General features: G+C 45.4%; 1 protein-coding gene across 1 annotated transcript in view; it reads right to left on the bottom strand.

The window, feature by feature from the left end:
• rasl12 (RAS-like, family 12) overlaps positions 1-15,549 on the bottom strand; it is a 38,275-nt gene extending 22,726 nt beyond the window's left edge. Inside the window, exons 1-2 of the mRNA XM_032536970.1 lie at positions 15,110-15,549; positions 14,417-14,473 (exon numbers count right to left, since the gene is read on the bottom strand). Coding sequence (XP_032392861.1) covers positions 14,417-14,473; positions 15,110-15,221 — 169 coding nt within the window. The 5' untranslated portion in view covers positions 15,222-15,549. The remainder of the gene's footprint in view (positions 1-14,416; positions 14,474-15,109) is intronic.
• Between the last annotated feature and the right edge of the window lie 261 nt (positions 15,550-15,810).

The following is a 15,810-nucleotide window of genomic DNA, read 5'->3' on the forward strand; positions in this document are numbered from 1 at the left end:
AAAAACAGGATGATTTTGGTTGAGCTAGGGTTAGGGTTAGGGGGTTAGGGTTAGGGTTAGGGTTTAGCTTTAGGACAGCAAGAGACGATTGGGTTCAGGAAAGCAATAACGGGACTTGGGACAACAATGGGAAGGTTGGGTGTAGGAAAATAACAACGGGATGGTTTCAGTTGGGCTAGGGTTAGGGGCGTTAGGGTTAGGGGGTTAGGGTTAGGGTTAGGGTTTGGCTTTAGGACAGCAAGAGACGGTTGGGTTCAGGAAAACAATAACGGGACTTGGGACAACAACAGGAAGGTTGGGTTTAGGAAAATAACAGGATGGTTTTGGTTGGGCTAGGGTTAGGGTTAGGGCTAGGGGTATTAGGGTTAGGGTTAGGGGTTAGGGTTTAGGTTTAGGAAAGCAATAGACGGTTGCATTTAGGAAAGCAATAATGGGACTTGGGACAACAACGGGAAGGTTGGTTTCAGGAAAATAACAACAGGATGGTTTTGGTTGGGCTAGGGTTAGGGGCATCAGGGTTAGGGTTAGGGGGTTAGGGTTAGGGTTTAGGAAAGCAATAGAGGGTTGGGTTCAGGAAAGCAACAAAGGGACTTGAGACAACAACGGGAAGGTTGGGTTTAGGAAAATAACAACGGGATGGTTTCTGTTGGGCTAGGGTTAGGGGCGTTAGGGTTAGGGGGTTAGGGTTTGGCTTTAGGACAGCAAGAGACGGTTGGGTTCAGGAAAGCAATCACGGGACTTGGGACAACAATGGGAAGGTTGGGTGTAGGAAAATAACAACGGGATGGTTTCGGTTGGGCTAGGGTTAGGGTTAGGGGCGTTAGGGTTAGGGTTTAGGAAAGCAATAGAGGGTTGGGTTTAGGAAAGCAATAACTGGACTTGGGACAACAACGGGAAGGTTGGGTTTAGGAAAATAACAACAGGATGGTTTTGGTTGGGCTAGGGTTAGGGGCGTTAGGGTTAGGGTTAGGGGGTTAGGGTTAGGGTTTAGGAAAGCAATAGAGGGTTGTGTTCAGGAAAGCAATCACGGGACTTGGGACAACAATGGGAAGGTTGGGTGTAGGAAAATAACAACGGGATGGTTTCGGTTGGGCTAGGGTTAGGGTTAAGGTTTAGCTTTAGGAAAGCAATAGACGGTTGGGTTTAGGAAAGCAATCACGGGACTTGGGACAACAATGGGAAGGTTGGGTGTAGGATAATAACAACAGGATGGTTTTGGTTCGGTTAGGGGAGTTAGGGTTATGGGGTTAGGGTTAGGGTTTACGAAAGCAATAGAGGGTTGGGTTTAGGAAAGCAATAACGGGACTTGGGACAACAACAGGAAGGTTGGGCTTAGTAAAATAACAACAGGATGGTTTTGGTTGGGCTAGGGTTAGGGTTAGAACTAGGGGCGTTAGGGTTAGGGGGTTAGGGTTTAGCTTTAGGAAAGCAACAGACTGTTGGGTTCAGGAAAGCAATCACGGGACTTGGGACAACTACGGGAAGGTTGGGTTTAGGAAAATAAAAACAGGATGATTTTGGTTGAGCTAGGGTTAGGGTTAGGGGGTTAGGGTTAGGGTTAGGGTTTGGCTTTAGGACAGCAAGAGACGGTTGGGTTCAGGAAAGCAATCACGGGACTTGGGACAACTACGGGAAGGTTGGGTTTAGGAAAATTAAAACAGGATGGTTTTGGTTGGGCTAGGGTTAGGTTAGGGTAGAACCCTGGATGGGCGCTGCGAGGGGCACGGGCACAAGGGGACCCCCGGTGTGATTAAAACACTTAAAAATTCCTTAAAAGACCTGGTTTGGTTCTAAAAAACTGTTTAAAAGAAGGCCACATGCTCAGAGCAAGGCCAAAGGACCACAGGACCAGACGGACAACGGGAACATAAAACTTTAAATAAAAGGTCTCCTCCACTCCTGCTCAGCTCCTCTCCCCTCTATAATAAATAAAATTACAACAATTAAAATATATAATATGTACATTGTAAATAGGGAAAAAAGAGAAGGGGGGGGGGCGGCGAAAGAAAAAAAGAAAAGTTAAGATAAATAAAATATATAAAAGTTGTATTGATAAATACAATGCCCGGTGTCCTGTTTTAAAAGAAATACAATTAAAATATATTAAAATATTCTTTTGACATAATCACATTTAAAAGTACTAAAATACTGTTTGAATTGCTTGCCCCTAAGGTTAAAAAGTACACATACCATTAAAATTAGTAAATAAGTGCTTTAAAAAGTGCTTATGAAGATAAAAAGTGCCATGCAATAATAAATAAATAAATAAATAATAATAAAGCATTTAAAATACATCATAGGATAAAATCACACTGTTAGAAACATGCATAAAACCGATGGTATGTGTATCATCATGTTAAAATCCAGAGGCAAGCAATTCATGTTGCAAAACAACATAATAAATATTAATAATATCATTAAAATATAAGATATAAAAACCCGAGAAAGAAAATCATAAAGGACCACCAAGGCATCTAGTAAATAGCTTTATTTAAAAGAGTGAACATGTAAAGGTCTGTCTATATTTAGGTCGGGCCCCCCCTGCAGGCAGAAATCAGTTACCTAAAAAGAAAAAAATAGTAATAAAATCTGGACTGCATTACATAAAATAAGAGAGTTATAAAAATAGAAAGAAAGGAAAAGGAAGGAGAACATGTAAGGGGGTTAAAAGACTGATTCTAGTGCACTGCAGAGGAGGTCCCGATAAAACCTGAGGAGAAAGGAGATCAGAACATTGGGAGGAAAGGGTTTCTGCAAACTAAAAACTTAATTAAAAAGAGAAGTGGACCCATGTAAGTACTTTTCATTCAGACCCAAAGGGTCTATGGTTTTTAAAAAATGGATCCACTTCCTCTCCGCTGCCCGACGCTGACCCGTGGTCTAGGTTCTGTTGCTCTCCAGGCCCATGCTCTGAACATTTTGAGGGCCGTGGAGTTTAAAATGTGCATATAAAACAGTTGTGCCATCGCCCTTATTTAAAATGTATTGCTGTTGTTTTATCCTTAAATAAAGAGCATTTCTTGTCTCCCCCACGTAAAACTTATGGCAGGCCCTGCACCTGATTGCATAGACCACATTAATGGTGGTGTGTTGCAGGACCTGCCAAGGGCTAAAACCAGCTCGGCTGTGGGGGTTAAAAATGTGGGGGAGATGAATAAAACCAATATCCGAACCTAGAAGCGCCTCCCTAGGGTCCTTGTTCTTGTTTAAATTCGTGTGAACTAACATGTCTTTTAAGTTTTTGTTTCTCCTGTAGGCGGAGATCATGCGGCAGTCCCTCAGCACGTCGCACTCTTCCCCCGCCCCCCGGAAGTTCCTCTTTATTGTTGGCATTAAGCTTCTCAGATTCTCCGAGTAGGTGACGACCAAAGGGACGAGGGTCGAGCTGGACGGCTGGCTGGTGCTGGTCTGGTCTCTGTTTGTGAGACCGCCGCTGACCTCCGCCTTGATACCTCTAAGGAAGCGCCTCGAGTAACCCCTCAACCTCATCGCATTAAAAAGTGTCCTAGTGGCCTCCTCCACGTGCTCCGGGAAGGTGCAGATCCTGTGGAAGCGTATTAGCTGGGACTTGATAAGGCCTCTGTACGTGTGCTTGGGGTGGTAGCTGGTTTTATAAAGGAGTGCATGGCGATCTGTGTCCTTGAAATAAACCTTGGTGGCTATTGTCTTTGACTGGACGCCGGGGCTGTGGAAGAAGACCCTCGTATCGAGGAACTCCACTGTAACGGGTTGAAGGGTGTGCTTAAGTTTTATTTTAGGGTGATGTGAGTTGAGGGTGTCCAGGAAAGTCAGGAAAGTCGGTTCTGAGTTGTCCCATAGGCCAAAGATGTCGTCCAAGTACCGGAAATAAAGCAGGGGTTTGATGGTGAGTTGATGGAAAGCTGTTTCCTCCCAATGGGCCAGGTAGATGTCTGCGTACGACGGGGAGTACTTCCGGCCCATTGCACACCCGCACAGCTGGAGATAGTGTTTATTGTTAAAGGTGAAGTCGTTCCGGGTGAGTGTGAGATGAAGTAACTGTAAAATATGGCTGTCTGGTCTGGATGGGTCAGGGTGTTTATTAAAAATGTGTTTTATGGCAGAGAGGCCAAGTGAAGTTTCAATATTGGTGTACAGTGAGTCTATATCTATTGTAAAGAGGAGAGTGTGACCGGGTACCTGGAGGTTCTTTATTTTATTAACAAATTCATATGTGTCCTTGATGTAGCTGGGGTGCAGTTTAGAAAGTGGGTTAATGAAGTGGTCTATGTATTCCGTGATGTTGTAGGATTCTGATCCGCAGTCGCTGACTATTGGTCTGCCGACCGGAACAACAAAGGGGACCGTCCAAGTCCCAGGAGGCTTGTGGATCTTTGGGAGGAGGTAAAAGAGGCGAGACCTGGGCTCATCCGGACCGTCCAGGTATTTCTTCTGTTTAAAGTTAATGAATTTGTTTTGGTAAAGTTTGTCTGTAATATCCCTAATAAGTGTTTGTGTTTCTATTTGTAATGTGTTAGTCAGTGGTCTATAATATGTGATGTCATTCAACTGTCTGTTGGCTTCTAAAATGTAATTGTTCTTGTCTTGAATAACTATTTGGCCCCCTTTGTCTGCAGGTTTTATGACTATGTGTTTGTTATTACCTAATGAATTAATAATCTGTTTGTGTTCCTGACTAATGTTGGGTGCTTTGTATGGAAAGGGGCGCCAATGTGTGAGTGCTTGGTTGTTTTTATTGATTAATTGTGCTATTTCTGGTGATATTGTGTCCAGGTGTGGTTCCCAATGGGACGGTCCGGTGAAGAGCACAGGTTCCCGCCTCTGTCCTCCCTGAAAGTGATCCAGGAGTTTAAGCCTCCTGTGAAAGGTATGTAGGTCCCCCCTGAGCTCCGGCCGGGTGGGAGGTTTGGGTGTGGGGATGAAGGTGAGGCCCTTCTCCAGGGTCTCCAGCTGTGCAGGCGTGAGGGAGAAAACAGCAGAAAGATTAGTTATGTTTGACTGGGGGGTTGTACTGTGACAGTTGGTCCCCGTTATGAGTTTAATTGTTGTTTCCAGTACTTGAACAACATCTCGGCCGTGTCTGCTGTCCAGTGGATATTGTCTCTGGCTGTCTGGAAAAGAAGTGGGTTGATTTCTGCGAGGTAGGTGTATTTTGAGGTTATTGCATTATTGAGGGTGGTTAGTAGTGCCTGCTGGCGTGGATTCAACCTGTTGGAAAAGTTTATTACAGGGATGTAGATGGTGGCGTTTGGAAAAGTAGTTTGACCAGTTTTTACCATCTGCTGTAGCTGTTTGAATATGGTAGTCTGTTCATGTTCTGAAAGGCAGTTGTTGAGTCCAGCTAAAGGATGACGTGCTGTGTGTCTGGTTGTGGGTGTAGTTTTTTTAAGATGGATGTTATGTGGTGGAAGGTGGCTCCGGGGTAACTGTCAACCTGTATGTCTGGATCTGTGAAAGATGGGATGCGTGAGAGGTTGGAGTCCCCCAAAAAGAGGGTCCGCTTCCCCACCTCCAGCGACCAGTCCTGTATCTTTCTAAAAGTGCGTGGGTGTGTGTGTGGTTCCGGGCGCCCTAGGGAGCCAGGTGCCGCTGCAGAGGCCCTGTTTGGGGTAGAGGTGGATAACTCAGATGTTTGGGGTGTAATCAGCTTTTCGCTTTTCATTTGTCCCTTTCTCATCATAGTTTTCACATCCACCTCAGTGGTTGGGTTTCCCCCACAGGGCCCTGCAGCCAACAGCTCTGGCTCCCTCTGCTGAATGTGTGCTGAAGTGGATTCTGTAGGTGAAAGAGGTGAAATGGTGTTACTGCATGGGAGAGCAACATTGGTTATTACATTACTGTGGACAGTGTGGGTTGTGCCAGGTGGTGGAGGGGAGGAGGCAGGGGGGCAGGCAAGGGACCCAGCCCAAGCCAATCCATGCCGCCGGAGCTCCTTGACGGACATCGGGTTAATTTCAACCCTCACTTGCCGTCTCGGGTTCCGTTTGGGCAGCTGGATTGGAGGCCAAGTCACCCCGCCGGGCCCCCCGGGCTCCCCCACCTCTAATGTACAGAGGCCTGAAGAACCGGGCTGTGCAACAGAAAGAGCTGGTGGAGGGGGAGAGGAAGGAAGGGGAGGAAAAGGTTCGGGAAGTAAGGTGGGAAAAAGAGGGGAGGTAGGGGAGGAGGAAGGATGGGTGAGGTGCGGGGAGTGAGGAGGAGGGGAGGGGGGGGTGATCTTGAGAGGGATGAGAGAGGGACAGCTAAAGGAGGGACAGGATGAGGTGGGGTAAGAAGGGGGAGGAGTGAGGAAGAGTGTTGGGGGAGGGGGGGACCTGCTGGTTCTGGGAGTGGTGTGAAGTGGTTAGGGGAGAGCTGAGGTGGCGGAAGAGGAACCTCCCCCGTCTAGGGACCCCTAGAGATCAGGTCCCTCAGCGTGGCGACAGAGGAGGTCGTAAGTTTCCTCCTGTACCTCGCCCTCCCCCACTGGATGGATTTGGTGAAGGATGCCTGTGTACATGGTGGGAGCAACAGACTGTTGGGTTCAGGAAAGCAATCACGGGACTTGGGACAACTAAGGGAAGGTTGGGTTTAGGAAAATAACAACAGGATGGTTTTGGTTGGGCTAGGGTTAGGGTTAGGGCTAGGGGCGTTAGGGTTAGGGTTAGGGGGTTAGGGTTAGGGTTTAGGTTTAGGAAAGCAATAGATGGTTGCGTTTATGAAAGCAATAATGGGACTTGGGACAACAACGGGAAGGTTGGTTTCAGGAAAATAACAACAGGATGGTTTTGGTTGGGCTAGGGTTAGGGGCGTCAGGGTTAGGGTTAGGGGGTTAGGGTTAGGGTTAGGAAAGCAATAGACGGTTGCATTTAGCAAAGCAATAATGGGACTTGGGACAACAACGGGAAGGTTGGTTTCAGGAAAATAACAACAGGATGGTTTTGGTTGGGCTAGGGTCAGGGTTAGGGGGTTAGGGGTTAGGGTTAGGGTTTAGGTTTAGGAAAGCAATAGACGGTTGCATTTAGAAAAGCAATAATGGGACTTGGGACAACAACGGGAAGGTTGGTTTCAGGAAAATAACAACAGGATGGTTTTGGTTGGGCTAGGGTTAGGGGCGTCAGGGTTAGGGTTAGGGGGTTAGCGTTAGGGTTAGGGTTTAGGAAATCAACAGAGGGTTGGGTTTAGGAAAGCAACAAAGGGACTTGAGAAAACAACGGGAAGGTTGGGTTTAGGAAAATAACAACGGAATGGTTTCGGTTGGGCTAGGGTTAGGGTTAGGGGTGTTAGGGTTAGGTATTTAGGGTTAGGGTTTAGCTTTAGGAAAGCAATAGACGGTTGGGTTTAGGAAAGCAATCACGGGACTTGGGACAACAATGGGAAGGTTGGGTGTAGGAAAATAACAACAGGATGGTTTTGGTTCGGCTAGGGTTAGGGGCGTTAGGGTTAGGGGGTTAGGGTTAGGGTTTACGAAAGCAATAGAGGGTTGGGTTTAGGAAAGCAATAACGGGACTTGGGACAACAACAGGAAGGTTGGGTTTAGGAAAATAACGGGATGGTTTCGGTTGGGCTAGGGTTAGGGGCGTTAGGGTTAGGGGGTTAGGGTTAGGGTTAGGGTTTGGCTTTAGGACAGCAAGAGACGGTTGGGTTCAGGAAAGCAATAACGGGACTTGGGACAACTACGGGAAGGTTGGGATTAGGAAAATTAAAAAAAGGATGGTTTTGGTTGGGCTAGGGTTAGGGTATTAATGTTAGGATTAGGGTTTAGGAAAGCAATAGAGGGTTGGGTTTAGGAAAGCAATAACGGGACTTGGGACAACAACAGGAAGGTTGGGTTTAGGAAAATAACAACAGGATGGTTTTGGTTGGGCTAGGGTTAGGGCTAGGGGCGTTAGGGTTAGGGTTAGGGTTTAGGTTTAGGAAAGCAATAGACGGTTGCGTTTATGAAAGCAATAATGGGACTTGGGACAACAACGGGAAGTTTGGTTTCAGGAAAATAACAACAGGATGGTTTTGGTTGGGCTAGGGTTAGGGGCGTCAGGGTTAGGGTTAGGGGGTTAGGGTTAGGGTTTAGGAAAACAATAGAGGGTTGGGTTCAGGAAAGCAACAAAGGGACTTGAGACAACAACGGGAAGGTTGGGTTTAGGAAAATAACAACGGGATGGTTTCGTTTGGACTAGGGTTAGGGTTAGGGGTGTTAGGGTTAGGTGGTTAGGGTTAGGGTTAGGGTTTAGCTTTAGGAAAGCAATAGACGGTTGGGATTAGGAAAGCAATCACGGGACTTGGGATAACAATGGGAAGGTTGGGTGTAGGAAAATAACAACAGGATGGTTTTGGTTCGGCTAGGGTTAGGGGCGTTAGGGTTAGGGTTTAGGAAAGCAATAGAGGGTTGGGTTCAGGAAAGCAACAAAGGGACTTGAGACAACAACGGGAAGGTTGGGTTTAGGAAAATAACAATGGGATGGTTTCGGTTGGGCTAGGGTTAGGGGCGTTAGGGTTAGGGGGTTAGGTATAGGGTTAGGGTTTGGCTTTAGGACAGCAAGAGACGGTTGGGTTCAAGAAAGCAATAACGGGAATTGGGACAACAACAGGAAGGTTGGGATTAGGAAAATAACAACAGGATGGTTTTGGTTGGGCTAGGGTTAGGTTTAGGGCTAGGAGCGTTAGGGTTAGGGGGTTAGGGGTTAGGGTTAGGGTTTAGGTTTAGGAAAGCAATAGACGGTTGCGTTTAGGAAAGCAATAATGGGACTTGGGACAACAACGGGAAGGTTGGTTTCAGGAAAATAACAACAGGATGGTTTTGGTTGGGCTAGGGTTAGGGGCATCAGGGTTAGGGTTAGGGGGTTAGGGTTTAGGAAAGCAATAGAGGGTTGGATTCAGGAAAGCAACAAAGGGACTTGAGACAACAACGGGAAGGTTGGGTTTAGGAAAATAACAACGGGATGGTTTCGGTTGGGCTCGGGTTAGGGGCGTTAGGGTAGGGGGTTAGGGTTTGGCTTTAGGACAGCAAGAGACGGTTGGGTTCAGGAAAGCAATAACGGGACTTGGGACAACTACTGGAAGGTTGGGATTAGGAAAATTAAAACAGGATGGTTTTGGTTGGGCTAGGGTTAGGGTTAGGGTTAGGGCATTAGGGTTAGGGTTAGGGTTTAGGAAAGCAATAGACGGTTGGGTTCAGGAAAGCAATAACGGGACTTGGGACAACTACTGGAAGGTTGGGTTTAGGAAAATAACAACAAGATGGTTTTTGGTTGGGCTAGGGTTAGGGTGTTAAGGTTAGGGTTAGAGGTTTAGGGTTAGGGTTAAGGTTTAGGTTTAGGAAAGCAATAGACGGTGGGGTTAGGAAAGCAACAAAGGGACTTGGGACAACAACGGGAAGGTTGGGTTTAGGAAAATAATAAACAGGATGGTTTTGGTTGGGCTAGGGTTAGGGGCGTTAGGGTTAGGGTTAGGGGGTTAGGGTTAGGGTTTAGGATTAGGAAAGCAATAGACGGTTGTGGTTTAGAAAGCAACAAAGGGACTTGGGACAACACGGAAGGTTGGGTTTAGGAAAATAAAGAAGGTTTTGGTTGGGCTAGGGTTAGGGGTGTTAGGGTTAGGGGGTTAGGGTTAGGGTTTAGGAAAGCAATAGAGGGTTGGGTTCAGGAAAGCAACAAAGGGACTTGGAACAACAACGGGAAGTTGGGTTTAGGAAAATAACAACAGGATGTTTTGGTCAGGCTAGGGTTAGGGGCGTTGGGGTTAGGGGGTTAGGGTTAGGGTTTAGGAAAGCAATAGAGGGTTGGGTTTAGGAAAGCAACAAAGGGACTTGGGACAACAACAGGAAGGTTGGGTTTAGGAAAATAACAACAGGATGGTTTTGGTTGGGTTAGGGTTAGGGCTAGGGGTGTTAGGGTTAGGGTTAAGGGGTTATGGGTTAGGGTTATGGTTTAGGTTTAGGAAAGCAATAGACGGTTGCGTTTAGGAAAGCAATCACGGGACTTGGGACAACAGGAAGGTTGGGTTTAGGAAAATAACAACAGGATGGTTTTGGTTGGGCTAGAGTTAGGGTTAGGGCTAGGGGCGTTAGGGTTAGGTATACGGGGTTAGGGGTTAGGGTTTAGGTTTAGGAAAGCAATAATGGGATTTGGGACAACAACGGGAAGGTTGGTTTTAGGAAAATAACAACAGGATGGTTTTGGTTGAGCTAGGGTTAGGGTTAGGGCTAGGGGCGTTAGGGTTAGGGGGTTAGGGGTTAGGGTTTAGGTTTAGGACAGCAACAGACGGTTGCGTTTAGGAAAGCAATAACGGGACTTGGGACAACAACAGGAAGGTTGGGTTTAGGAAAATAACCACAGGATGGTTTTGGTTGGGCTAGGTTTAGGGTTAGGGCGTTAGGGTTAGGGTTTACGAAAGCAATAGAGGATTGGGTTTAGGAAAGCAACAAAGGGACTTGAGACAACAACGGGAAGGTTGGGTTTAGGAAAATAACAACGGGATGGTTTCGGTTGGGCTAGGGTTAGGGGTGTTAGGGTTAGTTGGTTAGGGTTAGGGTTTAGTTTTAGGAAAGCAATAGACGGTTGGGTTTAGGAAAGCAATCACGGGACTTGGGACAACAATGGGAAGGTTGGGTGTAGGAAAATAACAACAGGATGGTTTTGGTTGAGCTAGGGTTAGGGGCGTTAGGGTTAGGGGGTTAGGGTTAGGGTTAGGGTTTAGGAAAGCAATAGAGGGTTGGGTTTAGGAAAGCAATAACGGGACTTGGGACAACAACAGGAAGGTTGGGTTTAGGAAAATAACAACAGGATGGTTTTGGTTGGTCTAGGGTTAGGGCTAGGGGCGTTAGGGTTAGGGTTAGGGGTTAGGGGTTAGGAAAGCAATAGATGGTTGCGCTTAGGAAAGCAATCACGGGACTTGGGACAACAACATGAAGGTTGGGTTTAGGAAAATAACAACAGGATGGTTTTGGTTGGGCTAGGGTTAGGGTTAGGGCTAGGGGCGTTAGGGTTAGGGTTAGGGGTTAGGGTTTAGGTTTAGGAAAGCAATAGATGGTTGCGCTTAGGAAAAAAATCACGGGACTTGGGACAACAACGGGAAGGTTGGGTTTAGGAAAATAACAACAGGATGGTTTTGGTTGGGCTAGGGTTAGGGTTAGGGCATTAGGGTTAGGGTTAGGCTTTAGGAAAGCAATAGAGGGTTGGGTTTAGGAAAGCAATAACGGGACTTGGGACAACAGGAAGGTTGGGTTTAGGAAAATAACAAGAGGATGTTTTTGGTTGGGCTAGAGTTAGGGTTAGGGCTAGGGGCATTGGGGTTAGGGTTAGGGGGTTAGGGTTAGGGTTTAGGTTTAGGAAAGCAATAGACAGTTGCGTTTAGGAAAGCAATAATGGGACTTGGGACAACAACGGGAAGGTTGGTTTCAGGAAAATAACAACAGGATGGTTTTGGTTGGGCTAGGGTTAGGGGCGTCAGGGTTAAGGTTAGGGGGTTAGGGTTAGGGTTTAGGAAAGCAATAGAGGGTTGGGTTCAGGAAAGCAACAAATGGACTTAAGCCAACAACGGGAAGGTTGGGTTTAGGAAAATAACAACGGGATGGTTTCGGTTGGGCTAGGGTTAGGGTTAGGGGTGTTAGGGTTAGGTGGTTAGGGTTAGGGTTTAGCTTTAGGAAAGCAATAGACGGTTGGGTTTAGGAAAGCAATCACGGGACTTGGGACAACAATAGGAAGGTTGGGTGTAGGAAAATTAAAACAGGATTGTTTTGTTGGGCTAGGGTTAGGGTTAGGGCGTTAGGGTTAGGGTTTACGAAAGCAATAGAGGGTTGGGTTTAGGAAAGCAATAACGGGACTTGGGACAACAACAAGAAGGTTGGGTTTAGGAAAATAACAACAGGATGGTTTTGGTTGGGCTAGGGTTAGGGTTAGGGCTAGGGGCGTTAGGGTTAGGGGGTTAGGGGTTAGGGTATAGGTTTAGGAAAGCAATAGACTGTTGAACGACGTGGAAATGGCCAAAATCGCACTAATTTCGCACATTCAAAACAAATGGGTTTAGGGGGGGGCTACAATGGAGTTTTATGTCCGCCCATCCATGCTACATATGTGTACCAAGTTTCGTGACTCTACGTTAAACGTAGTGCAGGGGCTGAATTTTTGTAATATTGTAGGTGGCGCTAGCGAGCCATTTTTGTGCGCCCATTCCCGAAACGATTAAAATACGTAAATTTTCACCATTAAAATACATACATTTTCACCAGACTTGATGCGACCGTCAAATTTGGTGAGTTTTTGAATGTGATAAGTCCTCCAAAAATGCAATTCATTTGACAGTAAATAATAATAATTAAAGCTGCAAGCAGCGATGAAGGGCCCTCGCCTCTATGCAGTTCGGGGATACTGGCATAGGCCAATCTTTGCGGCAGTGAATTTGTGTGGCAATCAGACGCTGAAAATTGTCACCAATGAGGATGGAACTCCCTGCTGTAAGACTCTACTTTATACAGTTCATTATCTGTAGAAGGGGGCGTGGCCAGCTCACCGGGGGGTGGGCCAAAGCATCACCAATGAAGAAGGAACTTTCTGCTGAGTTCAATGATACCTTACACAAGACTGTAGCTTAAACGGTTCAACTGTTATGAAAGAGGCGTGGCCTATTTAAGTGGGCGTGGTTAACTTATGGGGGTCGGCTCAGTATCACATGTAAACCACACATTCTAAGTTTAATGTCAATCGGATGATGTTTGTCACATTAGGCTGATTTGCTTTTGCCAGTTAGTGGCGCTATCTCCAAAAGTCCATATTGGCCTGCAGACGTCCTCAGGCCTGGACTCATGGTGATTGTGGGAAATTTCAAGCAGATAGGTCAACATACACTGTAGTTACAGCCACTTTCTCCTTCATCAGGGTGGGTCTCTGTGTGTGTGTGTGTGTGTGTGTGTGTGTGTGTGTGTGTGTGTATATGCAGTACAGGCCAAAAGATTCAATGAGTTTCCTTTATTTTGATGACCATTTACATTGTAGATTATCACTGAAGGCATCAAAACTATGATGAACACATGCAGAATTATGTACTTAACAAAAAAGGGTGAAATAACTGAAAACTTGTCATCTGAAAAGTTTAGAGCCAATTGTTACTGCACTTGGGGACACATTGAGAGTTTTTGTGATCTTCCAGACCGACTGCCCATCATTTCTTAAAGTAATGGCCGCTCAATTCTCTTAATTAGCTGATTGGTTCTTGTCAAAATATGAATTCTACCAGTCGTCCAATAGGCTGTTGGCTGTTTATCAACCTGACTTCTGCACAACACAACTGATGGTCCCAACTCCATTAACAAGGGACACCGTTGGTGCCCTTGCACTTTAGTGCTCGGGCCCTAATAATAATCCCTACAAAAACAATAGGTTCCTTGCACTTCGTGCTAGGACACCATTGATGCCCTAGCACTGGTGCTCGGGCCCTAATAATCCCTACGAAAACAATAGGTTCCTTGCACTTCGTGCTCGGGCCCTAATAATAATAATAATTCCTTCAGTTCCAATAGGTTCTTCGCCGCTGTCGGCGCTCGGGCCCTAATAATAATTCCTTCAGTTCCAATAGGGCCTTCGCCGCTGTCGGCGCTCGGGCCCTAACAAGTATTCTAGGTCTAGGAAAAGTACCTAGAAGTACCAGCAGTAAGGTCATGAAATGATTACTAGAAAAGAAGAAAAATAGTTCTGCTACAGGAGATTGTATAAAGCTCAACAGTGGATGGATAAATTTGGTTTATTTTCTCCATAAGGGTTTAGATTATCAGCCATGAAGTCTAAACCATCCGAGGTAGACTGACCTTGCTGTGAGGTTGGGAAACTAAAGTTATTGCTCCTGTTGAAGTAGAAGAAGAAGCAGAAGTCTGTATGAAATCAACCTGGTTTTAATTAAGTTTTATTCAGGATCTTATGGAGAAGTACTACACTTATAAAATAATTGTGTGCACATCCAACCTTCTGCCAGGTGCAGGACAAACGAGAAATACTAAAGTGAAAAAAATGTAATGGCCGCAACACTGGGCAACATTGCCTTTGCATTAAATATGGGTGTTAAAAGCAGTGTTGACATTAAATTTTTTTCACTGAAGTACACAGATCTCTGATTAGTCCAATTTATTGTTATCATGAAAATGTTTACCTTACCCCCATGACTTTTGTGCCAAATTAAATGCTTTATGGTCACGTTTCCTCTTGTAGACGGTTGGCTTGGTTCCAGACTTAAAACTCTTTCTATCAGGACATTTTATAACGTCAATGAAACAATTGAAAGGGGAAAACACTACCAGAACCAGAGCCGTTAAAAAAACGTGGGAGGTCACTATAGAGCTCTATTGCAATTTTTGGATTTGGGCCTTTCCTCGTGCTTTTTGCAGGTAAAGTTCAAGTACCTCAACATTTTACTGCAGTACAATACTGGCATTATGTATCATCATGTTTAAATGAAAGCAGAGAGATCTCACCCAGATGGGGGTCATATTCACCGATGAAGCGCTTTGTGAGGAATTTGACAGTCAGTGCTGTAAAACAAAGACAAGCAACATTAATGTGGAGCCTCAGGGGCCCGGGGTCACTGAGGGCCCTGGGAGAACAAACATTCACATTCAAATAAAACTGTGGGATGTGTTGACTGAAAATAAACAGCACACAGAGGGTCAGGGCTTTCTGTGTCTGACCTTTGACAACAGCTTCGACTCAAACCGCTGAAGAAAATAAAGAAGTGTCTAGTTTTTACTGAAACAAAGGGTGAAAATTCTCACGAAACTATTTAATATTGTATTTGTAACAGAAATAAGTAGTTTACTGGATTGTGTGAATGCAGTCATCTGCTTACTTTATTAAAAATCATGACTTTGATAAATAAACAGAAATGTCTAAAACGTCAACAGGAAAAATACAGTTTTTTAGCTACTATTTGAGCTCACTACGTATGAACTACATTCAGTCCAGCTACAGGTTGAGTCATCTCCTGTTTGGTCTGCCTTTAACTTAGATATTTATATTTAAACATTTCAAGAAACCTTAGCTTTACCTTCAAACTGTAGCTGGACTGAATATAGTTCATACTTAGTGAGCTGAATTAGTAGCTGAAAAACTGTATTTTTCCTGTTGATGTTTTAGACATTTCTGTTTATTTATTAAAGTTAAAGGCAGACCTGATTTCCCGGAGCCCGTCACACCAAGCAGCACCAGGTTACACTGGGCTGGACCTCTGTTAGCAGCTGCAGCACAGTTACACGGCTTCACCTTCCCAAACATCAGCGACATGATGATGGTCCAACAAAGTCCTTCATATAACGCCACTTATTACCCCCCAATCACTGCTTTAATCAATAAACCATGTCCGTACAGACGGCGGTGGCTGAAAAGTCCTCTCCAGATCCAAGTGGTTTTATAGTGCCAGACGATGTGCTGTGGTCAGTCTTCTGCTCAATGCATGGGTGGGCCACTCATGCATTGACCTCTCCATTTCAGGAAGAATCCGTCAAACCAAGCAATCAGAACTGTAACTTTACTAAAGCACCAGGAAATCCCTGAGCTTGAATGAGGATGGCTGGGATTCTGCATATAAGGCCAGCTGCTGTCTCCTTTTGTTCCCTAGTGCAAGCCACAACCCATCTTTAACAGAGGGGGGCGGGGGTATACTTCAATAAATAAATAAATAGATTTTCATTTTAAAAAGGCTGTTTTTCGAATGACTACTTTTATTTATTTCATGGGACTTTTATATCATTAAGTCGGGGTGGTTTGGGATCAGATCATGGGGATCGAACCCCCGGTGCTAGGTCAACTGCTGTTGTGTATCTAGCATGATGATGCAGTCAAACCATTGTTGTTTATGGTTGCTATGGCGTTT

Source organism: Etheostoma spectabile, chromosome 15, assembly GCF_008692095.1.
Source record: "Etheostoma spectabile isolate EspeVRDwgs_2016 chromosome 15, UIUC_Espe_1.0, whole genome shotgun sequence".
NCBI classification, from domain to species: domain Eukaryota; kingdom Metazoa; phylum Chordata; class Actinopteri; order Perciformes; family Percidae; genus Etheostoma; species Etheostoma spectabile.